This window comes from Orycteropus afer, unplaced genomic scaffold (assembly GCF_000298275.1).
Source record: "Orycteropus afer afer isolate SDZICR_OR568_19922 unplaced genomic scaffold, OryAfe1.0 scaffold00137, whole genome shotgun sequence".
NCBI classification, from domain to species: domain Eukaryota; kingdom Metazoa; phylum Chordata; class Mammalia; order Tubulidentata; family Orycteropodidae; genus Orycteropus; species Orycteropus afer.
In genome coordinates this window covers 5,442,398-5,458,763 of record NW_006921724.1, presented here as the reverse complement: position 1 = coordinate 5,458,763, position 16,366 = coordinate 5,442,398, and the positions used below count along the sequence as shown (strand labels likewise).

At 37.9% G+C, this 16,366-nt stretch overlaps 1 protein-coding gene across 1 annotated transcript in view; it reads left to right on the top strand.

The window, feature by feature from the left end:
• BRWD1 (bromodomain and WD repeat domain containing 1) overlaps positions 1-16,366 on the top strand; it is a 197,153-nt gene that overhangs the window by 37,675 nt on the left and 143,112 nt on the right. Inside the window, exons 9-10 of the mRNA XM_007945551.2 lie at positions 14,493-14,593; positions 15,673-15,743. Of these exons, the coding sequence (XP_007943742.2) occupies positions 14,493-14,593; positions 15,673-15,743 (172 nt within the window). The remainder of the gene's footprint in view (positions 1-14,492; positions 14,594-15,672; positions 15,744-16,366) is intronic.

Genomic DNA, 16,366 nt, shown 5'->3' with positions numbered 1-16,366 from the left:
TATGTCCTTGCCGACCCTGACAAACAGAGCATATTCGGTACCCAGAATCCGAATGACAGTGGTATTATTTTAAAGTCCAAAATGGTTGCCACTTGTAAACATTCAAAAACCTACACACTCGGTCACTTTAAATATCCAAAATGGCCGCTGCTTGTAAACATTCAAAATGGCTTCACCCTCAGTCACTTTAAATATCCAAAATGGCTGCCATGTGTAAACAATCAAAATGGCTGCACCCTCCAGACAGCGGAAAATCCACAGCTCAGGGTGCCTCCCTCCTTGCTGTTTCCCTTTCTAGTCATAGACCACCAGAGCAGTTGTCCCTGCAGCCCTTTGTTACTGAGACTGATCTTTAGGTCAATTCTCAGGTCCCAGCACCATATGGAAATATTCAGTGTGTTGGTCTCATCAGAGTAGCTGACAGTCCGCAGCTCCGACCCTCTCTGTACTCACTGTTGAGGTTTTTCCTCTAATTGGTGCCTAATCTACTTCTGTATAGTTTTTCAAAACTCAGGGTTCCAGCCTGGATTGTCTTCTGTATCTCTGTCAATTGGTTTTTCTTTACTTTGTTGCAGAGAATCTGTGTCACTTGTCTGCCTTCTCCTCCAGCTTACCAGAAGTCTCCCCAATATGGTTTTGAAAGCTACAGATCTTTATAGAAGTAGATGGCATAATTTTTCTCCTACAAAGTGACTGGTGTGTTTGAACTACTGACCTTTCGGTTAGCTTTAACCACTATGCCATCAGAGCTACAAGCACTAGTGAGATTTCTAAATAGTAGTCTTTAGGTAGACAGGGAAGATGCTGTCAGAGGCTTGGAAATGCTAAGAGGAAATTGAGTTAAAATCAATGTTGTGGGTAAATGAAAATGAATATTGACTGTATAAAATATCTAAATATCTTCTGGGTTTTAAGATATAAATGAAATTAAAATAATAATAATAGCAATAACAACATGTTTAGAAGCTACTAGAGTAGCCAGTGTCTGCATTTTCTTGAGAAGTAGCATGTTCAAATTTTCATTAGATTTTAAAATAATAAACATGCATGTTATCTTCAATTGAATAGGGAAAAAAATGTTTAAATACAAAACTAAGAGAAAATATGGAATAATGAAAAAAAAGCAAGAAAGAGGAGAAAAAGAAACAACATGTGGGACAGCATTACTATAACATTAAATGTCGTTACAGCAATAATTAATATTACTTGTAAATGTATTAAATGATCCAAATAAGTGACAAAGATTCCAGACTGAATTAAAAACAAAACCCAGTCCTGTGCTTTACTTTCACTGTAAAGATGTAATGGGAACTTTATAAGTCCCCATCAACAGGTGAAAGGATAAGCAGACTATGTTACATTCACACAGTGGAATCCTGTGCAACATTAAAGAATAAATGAAGAAGCCACAAATCGCCTCATAACATGCATGAACTTAGAGGACATTATGCTAAGTGAAATAAGTCAGTCACAGAAGAACAAATAATGTATGAGTCCATTCTGTAAAAAGTCAAGGAAAGGTTTATGCAGGGAAGGAAATTTACTTTGTTGGTTACCAAGGATGGGAGGAAAGGAGAAAGAAAATTTCTGAGTAGTTAAAAGTCATGGGTGAAGGGAAAGGCTGCATGACAAAAGTGTATGACCAGCACAATGACAGCAGGGTAAAGGAGGACACAGAAAAGTGCACAAAAATTATAGACAGCAGGGGCAGATACTATTACATGCACAATACTGCATTACCAGTGGCAGCAAACGCTAGGCTATGGGTGAGTGAATAGATAGGTGATCAGATTTGAACAGGAATGCATCCAAGACCAAGAATTGATTTGGCTGAAGATGGTCTTACACATGTACTTGTGCTATAAAATTATACATATACAGTACAGAAATAATGGGAGACAGTTGGAGTAGCTTCTCAGAGACAACCAAACACCTTGATGGAGAGAGTCACTGGGCCTGCAGGCTCGGGACCATAGTCTCAGGACATCATGCTCAATTGGAGCAACAGTACATAAAAATCTTGTTCTACATCTACTTTGGTGAGTAGTGACTGGGGTCTTAAAAGCTATGGAGTAGCTAGCCATCTAAGATGAAGCTATTGGTCTCCCCTCATCTGGAGCAAAGAAGAGGGAAGAAAATCAAATTCAGTTGTAAACAGTTAAGTCCAAGGATATGATGGACCACAGGGACCTCAGCCATCATGACCCCAAGACCAGAAGAACTGGGTGATGCCTGACTACTGAAGCCAACCACCTGGAAAGGGATCAAAATTGGACATCCTACGATAGAGTGGGGAGCTCTGGTAGCATAGTGGCTAAGACACTTGCCTGCTAACCAGACAGCTGGCGGTTCAAACCCACCAGCCACTCCTCGGAAGGAAGGTTGGGCAATCCTACTTCCGTAGTGATACTGCCTCGGAAACCCAAGGAGGGGTCGCTATGAGTCGGGTTTGACTCGACGGCAAACAACAACAACAACAGGATAGAGTGGGAGGAAAAATTGTGAAACAAAATTTAAAAACACAGAAATGACCAGAATTACTGGTCAGAGCCTGGAACTAGATGCAGTTGTGTGGATTATTAAGTCTCAGCCAAACAGTAGAAAGTTTCTACAAGCAAAACACCTACCCCAAGGATGTGTCCTCTAGGTCAGTCAACCATGAGACATCAGAAGGGTAGCATTTTCACAGAGGGAAAGCTGGACATACCAGAATGCATATATAAGGACACAAGGAAGGGATAGTCACAGGGAGGAGATTGGAGGAGAGCTTTTTATTATTGAGATTGTAATTGGGGCTGTGAAACCAAATGTGTACAAACTGTTATGAGTAAACTGACTCTTTTGTAAATATACACCCTCATCACAACAAAAAAAATTTTAAAAATGTAATGGGAGGTTGAGAATAAAGGATGGAAATTAGGATCATGTAAACCTTAACTATAAGAAGGCTGATTGTAACTATAGTAATATCAGATAAATAAGTTTGACATTATATGTCAAAGTATTATTTAAAAATTATTTTCATTTTTGGAAGTAAAGAGGGACAACTCATAACAATGAAAGATTTCATTGGGTAGAAAGATGAATTCTAAATTAGTATACATTGAGTATCAGCCTCAGAATGTATAAAGCAGAAATTGACAGAATTTATGGGGAGAAACAGGCATGGATAATCAAAATGGGAGATTAACACATCTCCACCTATCTCATTAAATAAAAGAACACTTTATATCATAAAAAATACTGATTTGAACAGTTGTTGTTGTTGTTATGTGCCGTAGAGTTGGCCCCGACTCATAGCGACCCCTCCTTGGGTTTCCGAGGCAGTATCACTACGGAAGTAGGATTGCCCAACCTTCCTTCCGAGGAGTGGCTGGTGGGTTTGAACCGCCAGCCTTCTGGTTAGCAGTCAAGTGCTTTAGCCACTATGCTACCAGGCTCCTGATTTGAACAGTATGATTATTAAATTTTGTCTCTGACACATATAGAACATTGGACCTAATAATAACCCATGACCCATATGATTTCTTTCAAAGAAATCACAGCAGAAATTTGAAAATATTTTAAAGTAATTAATCATGAAAATGTTGTTGTTGTTATGTGCTGTCGAGTCAGACCTGACACATAGTGACCCCTCCTTGGGTTTCCGAGGCAGTATCACCACGAAAGTAGATTGCCCCATCTTCCTTCCAAGAAGTGGCTAGTAGGTTTGAACCACCAGCCTTCTGGTTAGCAGTCAAGTGCCTTAGGTACTATGCTACCAGATCTCCCAATCATGAAAATAGTACCTATTAAAACTTATAGGAAGTCGTGTTTGATAGCCAGCCTCCAAGATGGTACCTGGTGATTCAGATCCCCTTGGAACACACACCTCCTTGTAGTTCCTGCATTGGATGGGGTTGACGTGTGTAATCCATAGGATATTGGGAAAATTATAATAGTGTGGCTTACAGCTTTACCTTATTTTCTTAGATTGGGAAACTAGCTGTCATTTTGATAGGACATTCTCACATCCCTATGAAAAGGTCTCAGTGGTTGGTAACAGAGTTCTCCTGCCACAACCATATTAGTAACATCTTGGAAGCATGTCCCCCATCCTCTTGAGTCAGCACCACCTAGCTAACTTACTTCTGAATTCTTGACCTGTGGAATAATTTTTTTTAAAAAAAACTACAATTCATGTTTTACAAATGAAGAAAATAACATAGAGATGTTAAATAAGCTGTCCCAAATCACATAGATAGTAAGAGATAGAGCCAGGATTTGAGCCTCAGAATCTGCCATTATAGCCTCCCTGCCTTTTTTTTTTTTTTTAAAAAAACTTTTGCAGTGTTCCTTCCCTTCCCTTCTCCTCCCCTCCCACCCTTGGTAGCCAGCATAGAAAGTTTCCTTTCCTTGACTTTTTACAATAATGAACTAATAAAATATTTGTCCTTTTGTGATTGACTTATTCAGCATAATGTCCTCCAAGTTCATCCACGTTACGTGCGGTTTTGTAGATTCTACATTATTCTTTAGTGTTGCATAATATTCCATTGTGTGTGTGTGCGCGCCATCATTTGGTTATCCATTCTTCTGTTGATGGGCACCTAGGTTGCTTCCATCTTTTTGCTGTTGTAGACAGTGCTGTGATGAATATGGATGTGTATATATCTATTCTTGTCTTGGCTCTCACTTATTTAGGATATATACCTAGTAATGGGATTGCTGGGTCAAATGGTATTTCTAATTCCAGCTTTTTAAGGAATCACCATACTGCTTTCCACAATGGTTGTATCATTTTACAGTCCTACCAGCAGTGTATGGGGATCTCAGTCTCTCTGTATCCTTGCCAGCATTAGTTATTTTTTGTCTTGTTGAACTTTGCTGTTACTCCTGGGACAAGACATCTCGTTGTTTTGATTTGCATCTCTTTAATGGTTAATGAAGGAGCTCTGGTGGCATAGTGCCTAAGGCATTAGACTGCTAACCAGAAGGCTGGCAGTTCAAACCCACCAGCCACTCCTCAGAAGGAAGATGGGGCAGTTTACTTCTGTAATGATACCACCTCGGAAACCCAAGGAGGAGGGGTTGCTATGAGTCAGATCCGACTTGATGGCAGCGAGTTTGTTTTTTGGTTAAGGGCTAATGATCGTGAACATTTCTTCTTGTGTTTGTTGGGCTCCTGAATATCCTCTTTGGTGAAGAGTGTATTCATGTCTTCTGCCCATTTTTTAATTGGATTGCTTGTCCTTTTGTTGTTGAGGTGTTAGAGTTTTCTATAAATTTTAGAGATTAGTCCCTTGTTAGTTATTTTGTTGCTGAATATTTTTTCCCAGTGTGTAGGTTCTCTTTTTACTCTTTTAGAGAAGTCGTTTGGAGCACATAAAAATTTAATTTTGAGAAGGTCCCATTCATCTATTTTATCTTCTGCTGTTTGTGCATTTTGATTATGTTTCACAGTCTATTTATGCCATAATTTAGGAGCTCTGGTAGCATAGTGGCTAAAGCACTTGACTGCTAACCAGAAGGCTGGCGGTTCAAACCCATCAGCCACTCCTCGGAAGGAAGGTTGGGCAATCCTACTTCCGTAGTGATACTGCCTCGGAAACCCAAGGAGGGGTCGCTATGAGTCGGGGCTGACTCGATGGCACATAACAACAACAACAAATATACACCTATGTTTTCCTTGAGGAACTTTATAGTTTTAAATTTCACATATAAGTCTTTGATCCATCTGGAGTTAGTTTTTGTGTAAGGTGTGAAGTATGGATCTTGTTTCATTTTTCTGCAAATGGATATCCACATTTGCCAGCACCGTTTGTTAAGAGACAATTTCATCCCCGTTTAATGGATTTCAGCCCTTTGTCAAAGATCAGCTGACTATAGGTTGATGGATCTGTTTCTGGGATCTCAGTTCTATTCTGCTGATCTTTGTGTCTGTCATTGTACCAATACCAGGCTTTTTTGGCTACTGTGTGTGTATAGTAGGTTTTTCTTTTTTTATTGTGCTTTGGCAGAAAGTTTACAGAGCAAATTCATCATCCGTACAACAGCTCACATACACTTTGTTTCCTGATATTGACTACAATCTCCCACAGTGCAACAACTTTCCTCCCACTTCTTCCCCATAGCCACCTTCTCCTTGTCTCTTTCCTTCCTATGTACTGCTGCTCCCCAAGCTGTTTCCCTGTGCATACACAGCCCTTCTATTCTCCTATCATTGATCTCTCCAGGGGGTGTATTTACCAAATGTAAATATTCAGCTCATATGCCTGTCTTTTGTTTGACTGGAAGCCACAGGAGTGGGTTCAATTCCAGACCTGAAGGGCAGCGAGGGGCTGTAGTCCCAGGGGTTCCACTGGGTTCCATCAGAGCACCAAACCTGGTCCCCCCTCCCTTTTTTTTTTTTTTGAAATGATTTTGAGTTTTGTTCCACATTGTTCTCCCACTCTTTCCAGGATCTCCTACGTAGATGCCTCTCTGAGTGGTTGACAGTGGCATTCGGTCACCATCAAGTTCTTCTGGTCTCATAGTCGTGTAGGTTAAGGATTGCATGGTGTACCAGTCCCTTGGACTAATGGTTTCCATGTATCTTTGGTTTTCTTTTCTCTGGATGAGGAGCAACCCATTGTTGCGTCTAGATGACCTCTTGAAAGCTTTAAAATCCCAGTTGCTACTCACCAAAGTAGGATGTGGAACAATGTTTTTGTGTAGTGTGTTATGCCAGTTGAGCTTGGTATCCTTAGGGATCATGGTCCTGAGCTCACAGGTCCAACTACTTGCTGCCTCTAGGTAGCTGGCTGTGGCCAAGAACTGACTACAACCTTGTCTCTTGTCAGCTCTACTATATACTTGGAAATTCTTACAGAAAATACAAATATACCTGTAGAAACATCGTTTGCCAACCCTGTACATGCTCATGGGCACACTCCCCCTTGCCTAGACATACCTAATGTTCAGCCTGTCCACTCATCTATCCACCCCTAGATCAACGTTTGCCATCACTGACAACACAGTACTGTATGTGCTAAAGGGTTCATCTTTGTTGTCTGAATCTTCCATGTACCTCTCTGTGTCTTCCTCTTCCTCGATGCATCTGTGTTGATCATTCACAATTGGTGCAGTGCCCTTCCCTTCACCCAAATCAATGTTAGTTGCTCCCTGTCTAGCAGTGTTCCCTCTCCTTCCCTCTCACCTCTGGTAACCAACAAAGAAAATTTCCTTCCATATATAAACCTTTCCTTGACTTTTTACAATAAGGGACTAATACATTATTTGTCCTTCTGTGATTGACTTACTTCACTCATCATAATGTCCTCCAACTTTATCCACATTATGTGGTGGTTTGCAGATTCTACATTATTCTGTAGGGTTGCATAATATTCCATTGTGTGTGTGTACAGTTGTTTGGTTATCCATTCTTCTGCTGATGGGCGCCCCTAGGTTGTTTCCATCTTTTGGCTATTGTAAATAGTGTTGCAATGAACATGGGTGTGTGTATATCTGTTCTTGTCCTGGCTCCCAGTTCTTTAGGATATGTACCTACCAATGGAAATGCTGGGTGAAGTGGTATATCTAATTCCAGCTGTTTAAGGACTTGACATACTGCTTTCCACAATGGTTGTATCATTTTACAGTCCCACCAGTAGTGTATGAGAGTCCCAATCTCTCTACATCCTCACCATCATTTGTTATTTTCTGTCTTGTTGAACTTTGCCACTAGTGCTGGATCATTGTTGTTTTTATTTGCATTACTCTAATGGCTAATGATTGTGAATATTTCTTCTAATCTTTGTTGGCCACCTGAATATCCTCTTTGGTGAAGTGTCTATTCATGTTTTCTGCCCATTTTTAAATTGGATTATTTGTCTTTTTGTTGTTGAGGTGTTGGAGTTTTTATAAATTTTAGAGTCCCTTGTCAGATATGTTGTGTTGCCAGATATTTTTTCCCAATCTGTAGGCTCTTTTTTTATTCTTGGAGAAGTCTTTGGAAGCACATAAAAATTTAATTTTCAGAAAGTCCTATTCATCTAGTTTATCTTCTGCTGTTTGTGCATTTTGGGTTATGTTTGATAGTGTCTTTATGCCATATATTCCAAAGGAAAAGAAAACCAAACTCGCTGCCATCGAGTCAGATCCGACTCATAGCATGCCATATATTAGGGCCCCTTTTGCCCCTAGTTTTTCTTTGAGGAACTTTATACTGTAAGGTTTCACATTTAATTCTTTGATCCATCTGGAGTTATTTTTTGTGTATGGTGTGATGTACGGATCTTGTTTAATTTTTCTGCAAATGAATATCCAGTTTTGCCAGCACCATTTGTTAAGAGACAATCTCTTCCCATTTAATGGATTACAACCCTTTGTCAAAGATGAACTGGGTTCTCAGTTCTATTACATTGGTCTATAGGTCTCTCATTGTACCAATACCAGGCAGTTTTGATTACTGTGGCTGGCTGTATAGTAGGTTTTCAGATCTGGGGGTGTGAGAACCTCCTGCTTTGTTGTTGTTCTTCAGTAGTGCTACACTTAACTGACATCTCTTTCCTTAGGGGCTCTGGGGGTATAGTGCCTAAGGCATTTGACTGCTAACCAGAAGGCTGGCGGTTCAAGCCAATCCTTGGAAGGAAGATTGGGCAGTCTACTTCTGTAGAGACATTGCCTCAGAAACCCAAGGAGGGGTCGCTGTGATGGCAGGGAGTTTGTTTTTTTTTCCTTTACTTCCCATATAAAATTAATAATTGTTTTTTCCATTTCCTTAAAGAATATCGATGGGATCTGGATAAGGATTCCATTGAATGTGTAGATTGCTTTGGGTAGTACTGACATCGTCAGTGTTCAGTGTTCTATCCACGAACATTTCCATTTATTTAGATCTCTTACAGTTTCTTGAAGTAGTCTTTTGTAGTTTTCTGTGTTCAGATCTTTTATGTCCCTTTTAAGATTTATTCCCAAGTATTTTATTTTGTTGGTTGTTGTTGTTGTTGTTGTTATGTGCCGTCGAGTTGGCCCCGACTCATAGCGACCCCTCCTTGGGTTTCCGAGGCAGTATCACTACGGAAGTAGGATTGCCCAACCTTCCTTCCGAGGAGTGGCTGGTGGGTTTGAACCGCCAGCCGTCTGGTTAGCAGGCAAGTGTCTTAGCCACTATGCTACCAGTGTTGGTAGCTGTTGTAAATGGTATTGATTTCCTTATTTCCTTTTCAGCAGTCTCTTTGTTGGTGTAGAGGAATCCAACTGATATTTGTATGTTGATCTTGTATAACCAGCCACTATGCTAAATGCTTCAACTAGTTCCAGTAGATTTTTGACTGAGTCTCTTGGGTTTTCTAGGTATAGGATCATATCATCAGCAAATAGGGACAGTTTGACTTCTTCCTTACCAATTTGGATGCCTTTGATTGCCCTTTCTTGCCTTATTTTCTGGCAAGGACTTCCAGTACAATGTTGAATAGGAGTGGTGATAGAGGGCATCCTTGTCTGGTTCCTGTTCTCAAAGGGAATGGTTTCAGTTTCTGTCCATTGAGAGTAATATTGACTGTTGGGCATATATGCAAAACTTTTATTTTGTTGAGGAATGTCCTTTCTATTTCTTTGCTGAATTTTTGTCACAAATGGGTGTTGGATATTATCCAATGCCTTTTCTGCGTCTATTGGTATGGTCATGTGGTTTTTTTCTTTTGTTTTATTTATGTGGTGGATGACATTGATTGTTATTCTAACATTGAATCATCCTTGCATACCTGGTATGAACCCCACTTGGTTGTAATGTAGTATTTTTTTTGATATGTTGTTGGAGTCTGTTGGCTGGGATTTTGTTGAAGATTTTTGCATCTGTATTTATGAGGGATATTGGTCTGTAGTTTTCCTTTTTGGTGATGCTTTTGCCTGGTTTTGGTATCAAGGTTATGTTTGCGTCCTAAAATGAATTTGGGAGGATTCCATCCTTTCTTACGTTCTGGAATAGGAACATAGGTGTTAGTTCTTCTCTGAATGTTTGGTGCAATTGTCCAGGGAACCTATCTGGGCCAGGGGTATTTTTTGTTGGTAATTTTTTTTATTGCCTACTCAATTTCTTTTGTTAAGGGTCTGTTCAAATTTTCCACCTCAGTCTGTGTTAGTTTAGGTAAGTAGCATGTTTCTAGAAATCTGTCCATTTCCTCTAGATTTTCAAATTTGTTGGAGTATAGTTCTTCATAGTATTCTGATATAACGCTTTTTATTTCAGTTGGTTCTGTTGTGACATTGCCCAGTTTCTTTCTTTGTTGTTTTATTTGTATTCTGTCCTTTTTTTCCTTTGTGAAATTTCCCAGTAGTTTGTCAGTTTTTTAAATCTTTTCAAAAAACCTAGTCTTGTTGATTTTTTTTCCTGCTGTCTTTTTATTTTCTGTTTTATTTATTTCTGCTTAAATCTTTACTGTTTCTTTTATTCTGGTGACTGTAGGGTTTTTTCTGCTTCTCTTTTTGTAATAGGTGTGCCTTTCTCTTCCGACAAATCACTGACTTTTTCTGGTTTTATTTGTGTCTTCCTCTTCTGGAATTCCGATTACACGTAGGTTATTCCTTTTGATGCTATTGCATGTGAACGTTAGGCTTTCTTCATTTTGTTCTGATCTTTTTTTCTGATTGATCTCTTTCCAAAGAAGTATTGAGTGACTTATCTTCAGCCTTACTAATTCTGTTGTGTATTGATTCAGTTCTACTCCTTTGCCCTTTCAGTGTGTTACCTATTTCTGAAAATATAGGGTTATTCTTCTGGATTTCTGTCTATAGATTTTGTATCATTTCTTATTTTTAATTTATTTTGTCCTTTTTTCTTGTATTGTCTTTTGAAATTGTTGTAGGGTTTTGTCTGTGTTTTCCTTAATTTTATCAATGTTTTTTTCCTTGATCTGTCAGTCCCTTGAAGGTACCTAAATATAATTCTTTTGAATTCCTTATCAGAGAGTTGCAATACTGCTTCTTCCTCTGGAAAGAAGTGTTCTGGGTTTGTATCCTGGTCACTTGTTTCTACTGCTTTATATTGCTTCTTTGTGTGGACTGTAATGATGTGTTGTTTCCAAGACTTTGTGACACTATTGTATTTATATTTAATTGGTGATTGTATGTTGGAGTGATTTGCCCAATATTTTCTTTTTCTTTTCTTTTTTTTTTTTTTTTTGGATGTGTCTGAATAAGCAAGGTGCTGTGCTCCTTTATTCACATGTTGGTAGCACTTAGCACCCAGCACCTGTCTCCTGGTGGGTGTTGTAGAGAATGAGAGTGGCTCCACAGATCTCTGCTAGCTATTTCTAAAGAACAGTTAAGGGTGAGTCAGGATCATATTGACTGTTGTGTATTGTTGGTCACTTGGTGCAAAAGCTAGTGGTGGCCCTCAATCAGTAGATGGTGCTTCAGGAGGTGTGGGTATGGTTGGTTGTATGGGCACAGTTGCTATCTTCCAGTCAGTTAGACAAAAACAAACAAACAAAAATACCAGAAAAGTAAAAATGAGGACAGAAAACACACTGCATGAACACTCAGGAACAATCACGAAAAAGAGAAAAGAAAAAAGAAAAAAAATGAGGAAAGGGAATAAATGGTACAATATATTTAAAGAAGTACTTCAAAAATAGAAAAAGAATATAAATAGGGAACGATGGAAAAAAAAAAAAAAACACCATAATATCTGGATGGGGGGAATAAGAGAAAAAAGCTAGAGCAAGAGAATAATGAAGGGAAAATGCAAAAAGATGAACAAGGAAGGGAAATAACAAGAAGAAAGAAAAAAAATGGGAACCAGGAAAAGGGAAAAGGAGGAAAAAAACCCAAAACTAGAACCTTTCCAGTTGTCATTCTCCAATATGTCCATGTTGTCATCAACAAGCAGAGCCTGTTCTTAGGTCCCTGGAATCTAAATGAGACCACTGTCCTTTTAAATATCCAAAATGGCTGTTACTTGTAAACATTAAAAATGTGGTACCCTCCAGACAGCTGAAAGTCCGCAGCTTAGTTTGTTGCCTTCTTTGCTGCTTCCCTTTTGAGTCATAAGCCTCTAGTGCAGTCATCCATGGAGCCCCTTGCAAGCAGGGCCAATATTTTGGTTAATTCTCAGGCCCTAGCACCACTTGGAAATATTCAAACTGTTTGTACTGTCAGGATAGCTGACATTCTGCAGCTCCGTTTGTCTCCTTATTCGCTGTTTTTATTCAGGTTCTTCTCGTAGTTGGTGTTTGAGCCACTTCTGTATTCATCCTTTCCAAGTTCAGGGCTCCAGGATTATCTTCTTTATCTGTGTCAGTTGGTTTCTCTTTTCTTTGTTGAAGAGGGTCTGTGTAACTGGTCTGCCTATTCTGCCATGTTACTGGAAGTTTGCTGATAATAAGTGTTTTTGATAGCTGGGTTTTTTGGGGTAATTTATAACTCAGCAGTAATTTACTGCTCTGGTGCCAATAAAGGTAGGCTTGCTCAATGGAAGAACTAGTATATAAGGAAATGTGACAGCTGTATAGGTAATGCATGAGCCTTGATTTGGATTCTGACTTTAGGGGACAAAACCATCCATAAAGGATGTTTGAAAAATTGGGGAAATTTAAATACAGATTTTGTATTAGATAATTTTATTAACAGTAAATTAAATATTAATATTAAATTTCTCATATTGTCTCATATTGGCATAGTGCCTAAGGTATGTGACTGCTAACCACAAGACTGGCAGTTCAAACCCACCAGCCACTCCTCAGAAGGAAGACCGGGCAATCTACTTCTGTAGAGATAATGCCTCAGAAACCCAAGGAAGGGTCACTATGAGTCAGAACTGACTCAGTGGCAGTAAGTCGTTCCTCCCTGCCCCCTATATGCAAAAGCTGGATAAGGAATAAGGAAGACTGAAGGAAGAATTGATGCCTTTTGAATTATGGTATTGACTCACATATTTTGGACATATTGTCAGGAGAGACAGTCCCTCGAGAAGAACATTATACTTGATGTAGAGGGTCTGTGAAAAAAGAGGAAGATCCTCTATGACATGAATTGATAGTGGCTGTGACATTGGATTCAAACATAGCAGTGATGTGAAGATGATGCAGGACTGTTTTTGTCTGTTGTGCTTGAGGTTACTCTGAATTTTAGGGTCCACTCCATGGCACCTAAGATTAAGATTATACAGTATTTTTCCTTTTGTGATTGATTTAGCATAATGTTTACAGAGTACCTCCATGTTGTAGCATGTATCAGGACTTTGTTTTTCTTATGTTGGATAATATTACATTGTAAGTATATACCACATTTTTATACATTCATCTTTTGATAGACATTTGGATTGTTTTCACTTTTTGGCTATTGTGGCTATTGGCTGCAGTGAACATGTGCCTGTGCTTTCAGGTCTCTTGAGTATGTATATATACCTGGGAATGAAATTGCTGGATTATATGGTGGCTTTATGTAATTCCTCCCCACACCATGAAAAAATTTTAATGATCAGAAAACAAATGCTACAACAAAGAAGTATATTTTAATATATATATTTGATCTGTAACATGTTATAATTAAAAAAAAACACGTTTGTTTAGTTTCTTTGCTTTTTACAAATTATTCAGTGATTCCATTATGTGTAACTCATTGAGGGACTGCCAAACTGTTTCCATAGCAGCTGTACCATAAGGGTTCTAATTTTCTCAGTTTCACCAGCATTCTGCTTTTTTGATCTTAGCAGTCCTAGTGAAAGTGAAATGATAATCTCATTGTGGTTTTGATTTGCTTCTTTCTAATAGCGAATGAGCACCTTTTCTGTGTTGGTTGACTGTATATCCTCTGGTGAAATGTCAGTTCAGGTCTAAATAAAAATTATAAGCCAATTATGAAGTTAATTCTCATGTTTTCTTACAGTACTTTTATTGTTGTTGTTTGCCATCGAGTCGGCCCCGACTTAGTACTTTTAAGGTTTAGTTTTTAATGTCTGAAGTAAATTTTAAATTATTTAATTAAATCATTGTTCCTTATGGATTTATCTTCGTGTACAATTTGAAAAATGGATCCTGCTTTATTTTTGCCCAGATTTCTGCATACTGGTCACAATACTATTGGGTTCATTGATTTCATCCACTGATTTGAGCCAGTACTTTTATCTTATGTAAGTCTTGTGTTAGGGTCCATTTTTTTTGGTTTATGTTTTTCTGTTAGTCATTCTGTATCTATTCTACTTCATGGTTTTAATTACTGTGGCTTAGTCATATGCTTTAGTAGCAGATAAAACTAGTTCTTCATTGTTTCTGTTTTTCAAAGTTCTTATTGATGTTCTTGTTCACTAACTTTGAAATCTTACTGAGATCTCATTACATTTTTATAAATTAATATAAGAATGGCTTCCTTTTTTACAGGTGATAGTTTTTTTTACTATAGACGTATCATCTATAATTTGGAGTCCCTGTGTTTTACTTAGTCATTTTAAGTTAATTTTTGAAAAATTGTTAAAAAGTGCAACTTCAGTAGCTTCTCTAAAAGCTAAGTTGTTTATATTAATTGTTTTTTAGTTTAGCCCAATGGCCAAAGGCTCTCAAAGATACATGGTCTCTACTGGTGCTGATGGGACGGTTTGCTTTTGGCAGTGGGATTTAGAATCTTTGAAATTCAAGTAAGTGACTTCAGTCGACACATACTCTTCTTTAATACTGGTAACTGTCATTTAGTGTAATGAAATTAAGTTAGATTTTAAAGAGCAATTATGTATCGTGGTTGCTGTATTGACTATTGAATATTTACAGTGTACTGTTTAGACAGCTGGATATGTGAAAGAAGCATAGCTGTTCTATCTTGGGGATACAGTTTTGTGAAAACAAAGTGAGATAGTGTATATGTGAACCATTTTGAAAACTTATAAATGTACAGTTACGGATATAATTAGAAATTGAGGCTGGATTATTTAAGCATTAGAAGATCTGGTTTATAGGTTTATCCTGTCCAGTATAATAACCACTAGCCGTATGGGACTATTGAGCACTTCAAACGTGATTACTGCAACTGAGGAACTGAATTGCTAATTTAAATTCAAAAACTGGTACTTGATACAGTTACTAGAACATTTGAAGTATGTTTAGAATATCTTTAGTTTTGAATTCACTTTTTAGTAAATTTTATGAAAACTGAGTACTATTTAGGTATTGTTAATGAAAATTTAATGTTCAAATTAAGATTTGAACATTATAACTACCAAACAGACACTGATTTTTGAAGATTTAGCATTAAAAAACAATGTGTAGTATCTTAGTAAATTTTCATTAATACTGAGTACATGATGATAATTTGGATATATTGAGTTAAAATAAATTTTATAATGTGTACTTTTTAATTCCACTACTAGAAGATTAGAAGGTACATATGTGGCTCGTATTACACCTCTGCTGAACAGCATTGTGGTTCTGTACTCTGCTTTTCAGCCTCTACGATTGGTTCACTTAGATTTTCTGAGCTTTAGTCACCACACTTCACAAAGGAGTTAATAATTCTACTACACTTTCCGTGTAGTAGAATTGGTATGAAGATGGAAATTGGACATGGTTTCCTAAAAACCATTCTGCTGTAAAAGCATAGTGTCATTACTTAAACACTATATAAAAGTTATTATATTTAATTATGGTGGATTAAAACAGATATTTAAATTGTGTTGATATATCAAACTATTGCATGTTCGTCATTATTTTCTTCTTTTTACAGTCCACGTCCCCTGAAGTTCACTGAAAAGCCTAGGCCAGGAGTTCAAATGCTTTGTTCTTCTTTTAGTGTTGGTAAGATAACTTCAGTAATTATTTTTCTTAGTTTTATTTTAGCATCTATTAAATGACTGCATTATGGTAAGGCCCTTTATTATATAGATGGGAAATGAGGTTTATTTAATTGAGCTTAATTTATGATAATTCACTTAATTAACCCTTTTTCTTGTACTTTATTTCACTGTTCTGCCCTTTTCTGATTACAAAAAGTAATATTTAGGATAAGTGGTGGAAAAGAGATAGCTGACAAAAAGGAGACTTAGATGTCTGTTTGAGCGACTCCTGAGCCATGTGCTCTGATGTACCTAAAATGTGATTTCCTTTTAACAGGCTAAAGGATATGTGTGTGTGTGTGTGTGTGTGTGTATTTTGTATATATTTTTTTATTGTGATTTGGGTGAAGATTTACAGAGCAAATTCCCTTTCCATACAGCAATTCACATACATTTTGTCTCATGATATTGACCACAGTTTACCACAGTGCAACAGCTCCCCTCCCACTTCCTCCCCATAGTTAGTTCTTCCTAGTGTCCATGCCTCCACGCACTACTGCCCCCTGAGCTGTCTCCCTGTGCATAAGCAGCCCTTCTTTCTCCCATGATTGTTCTCTCCAAGGAGTGTATCTACTTGAGGTAAAT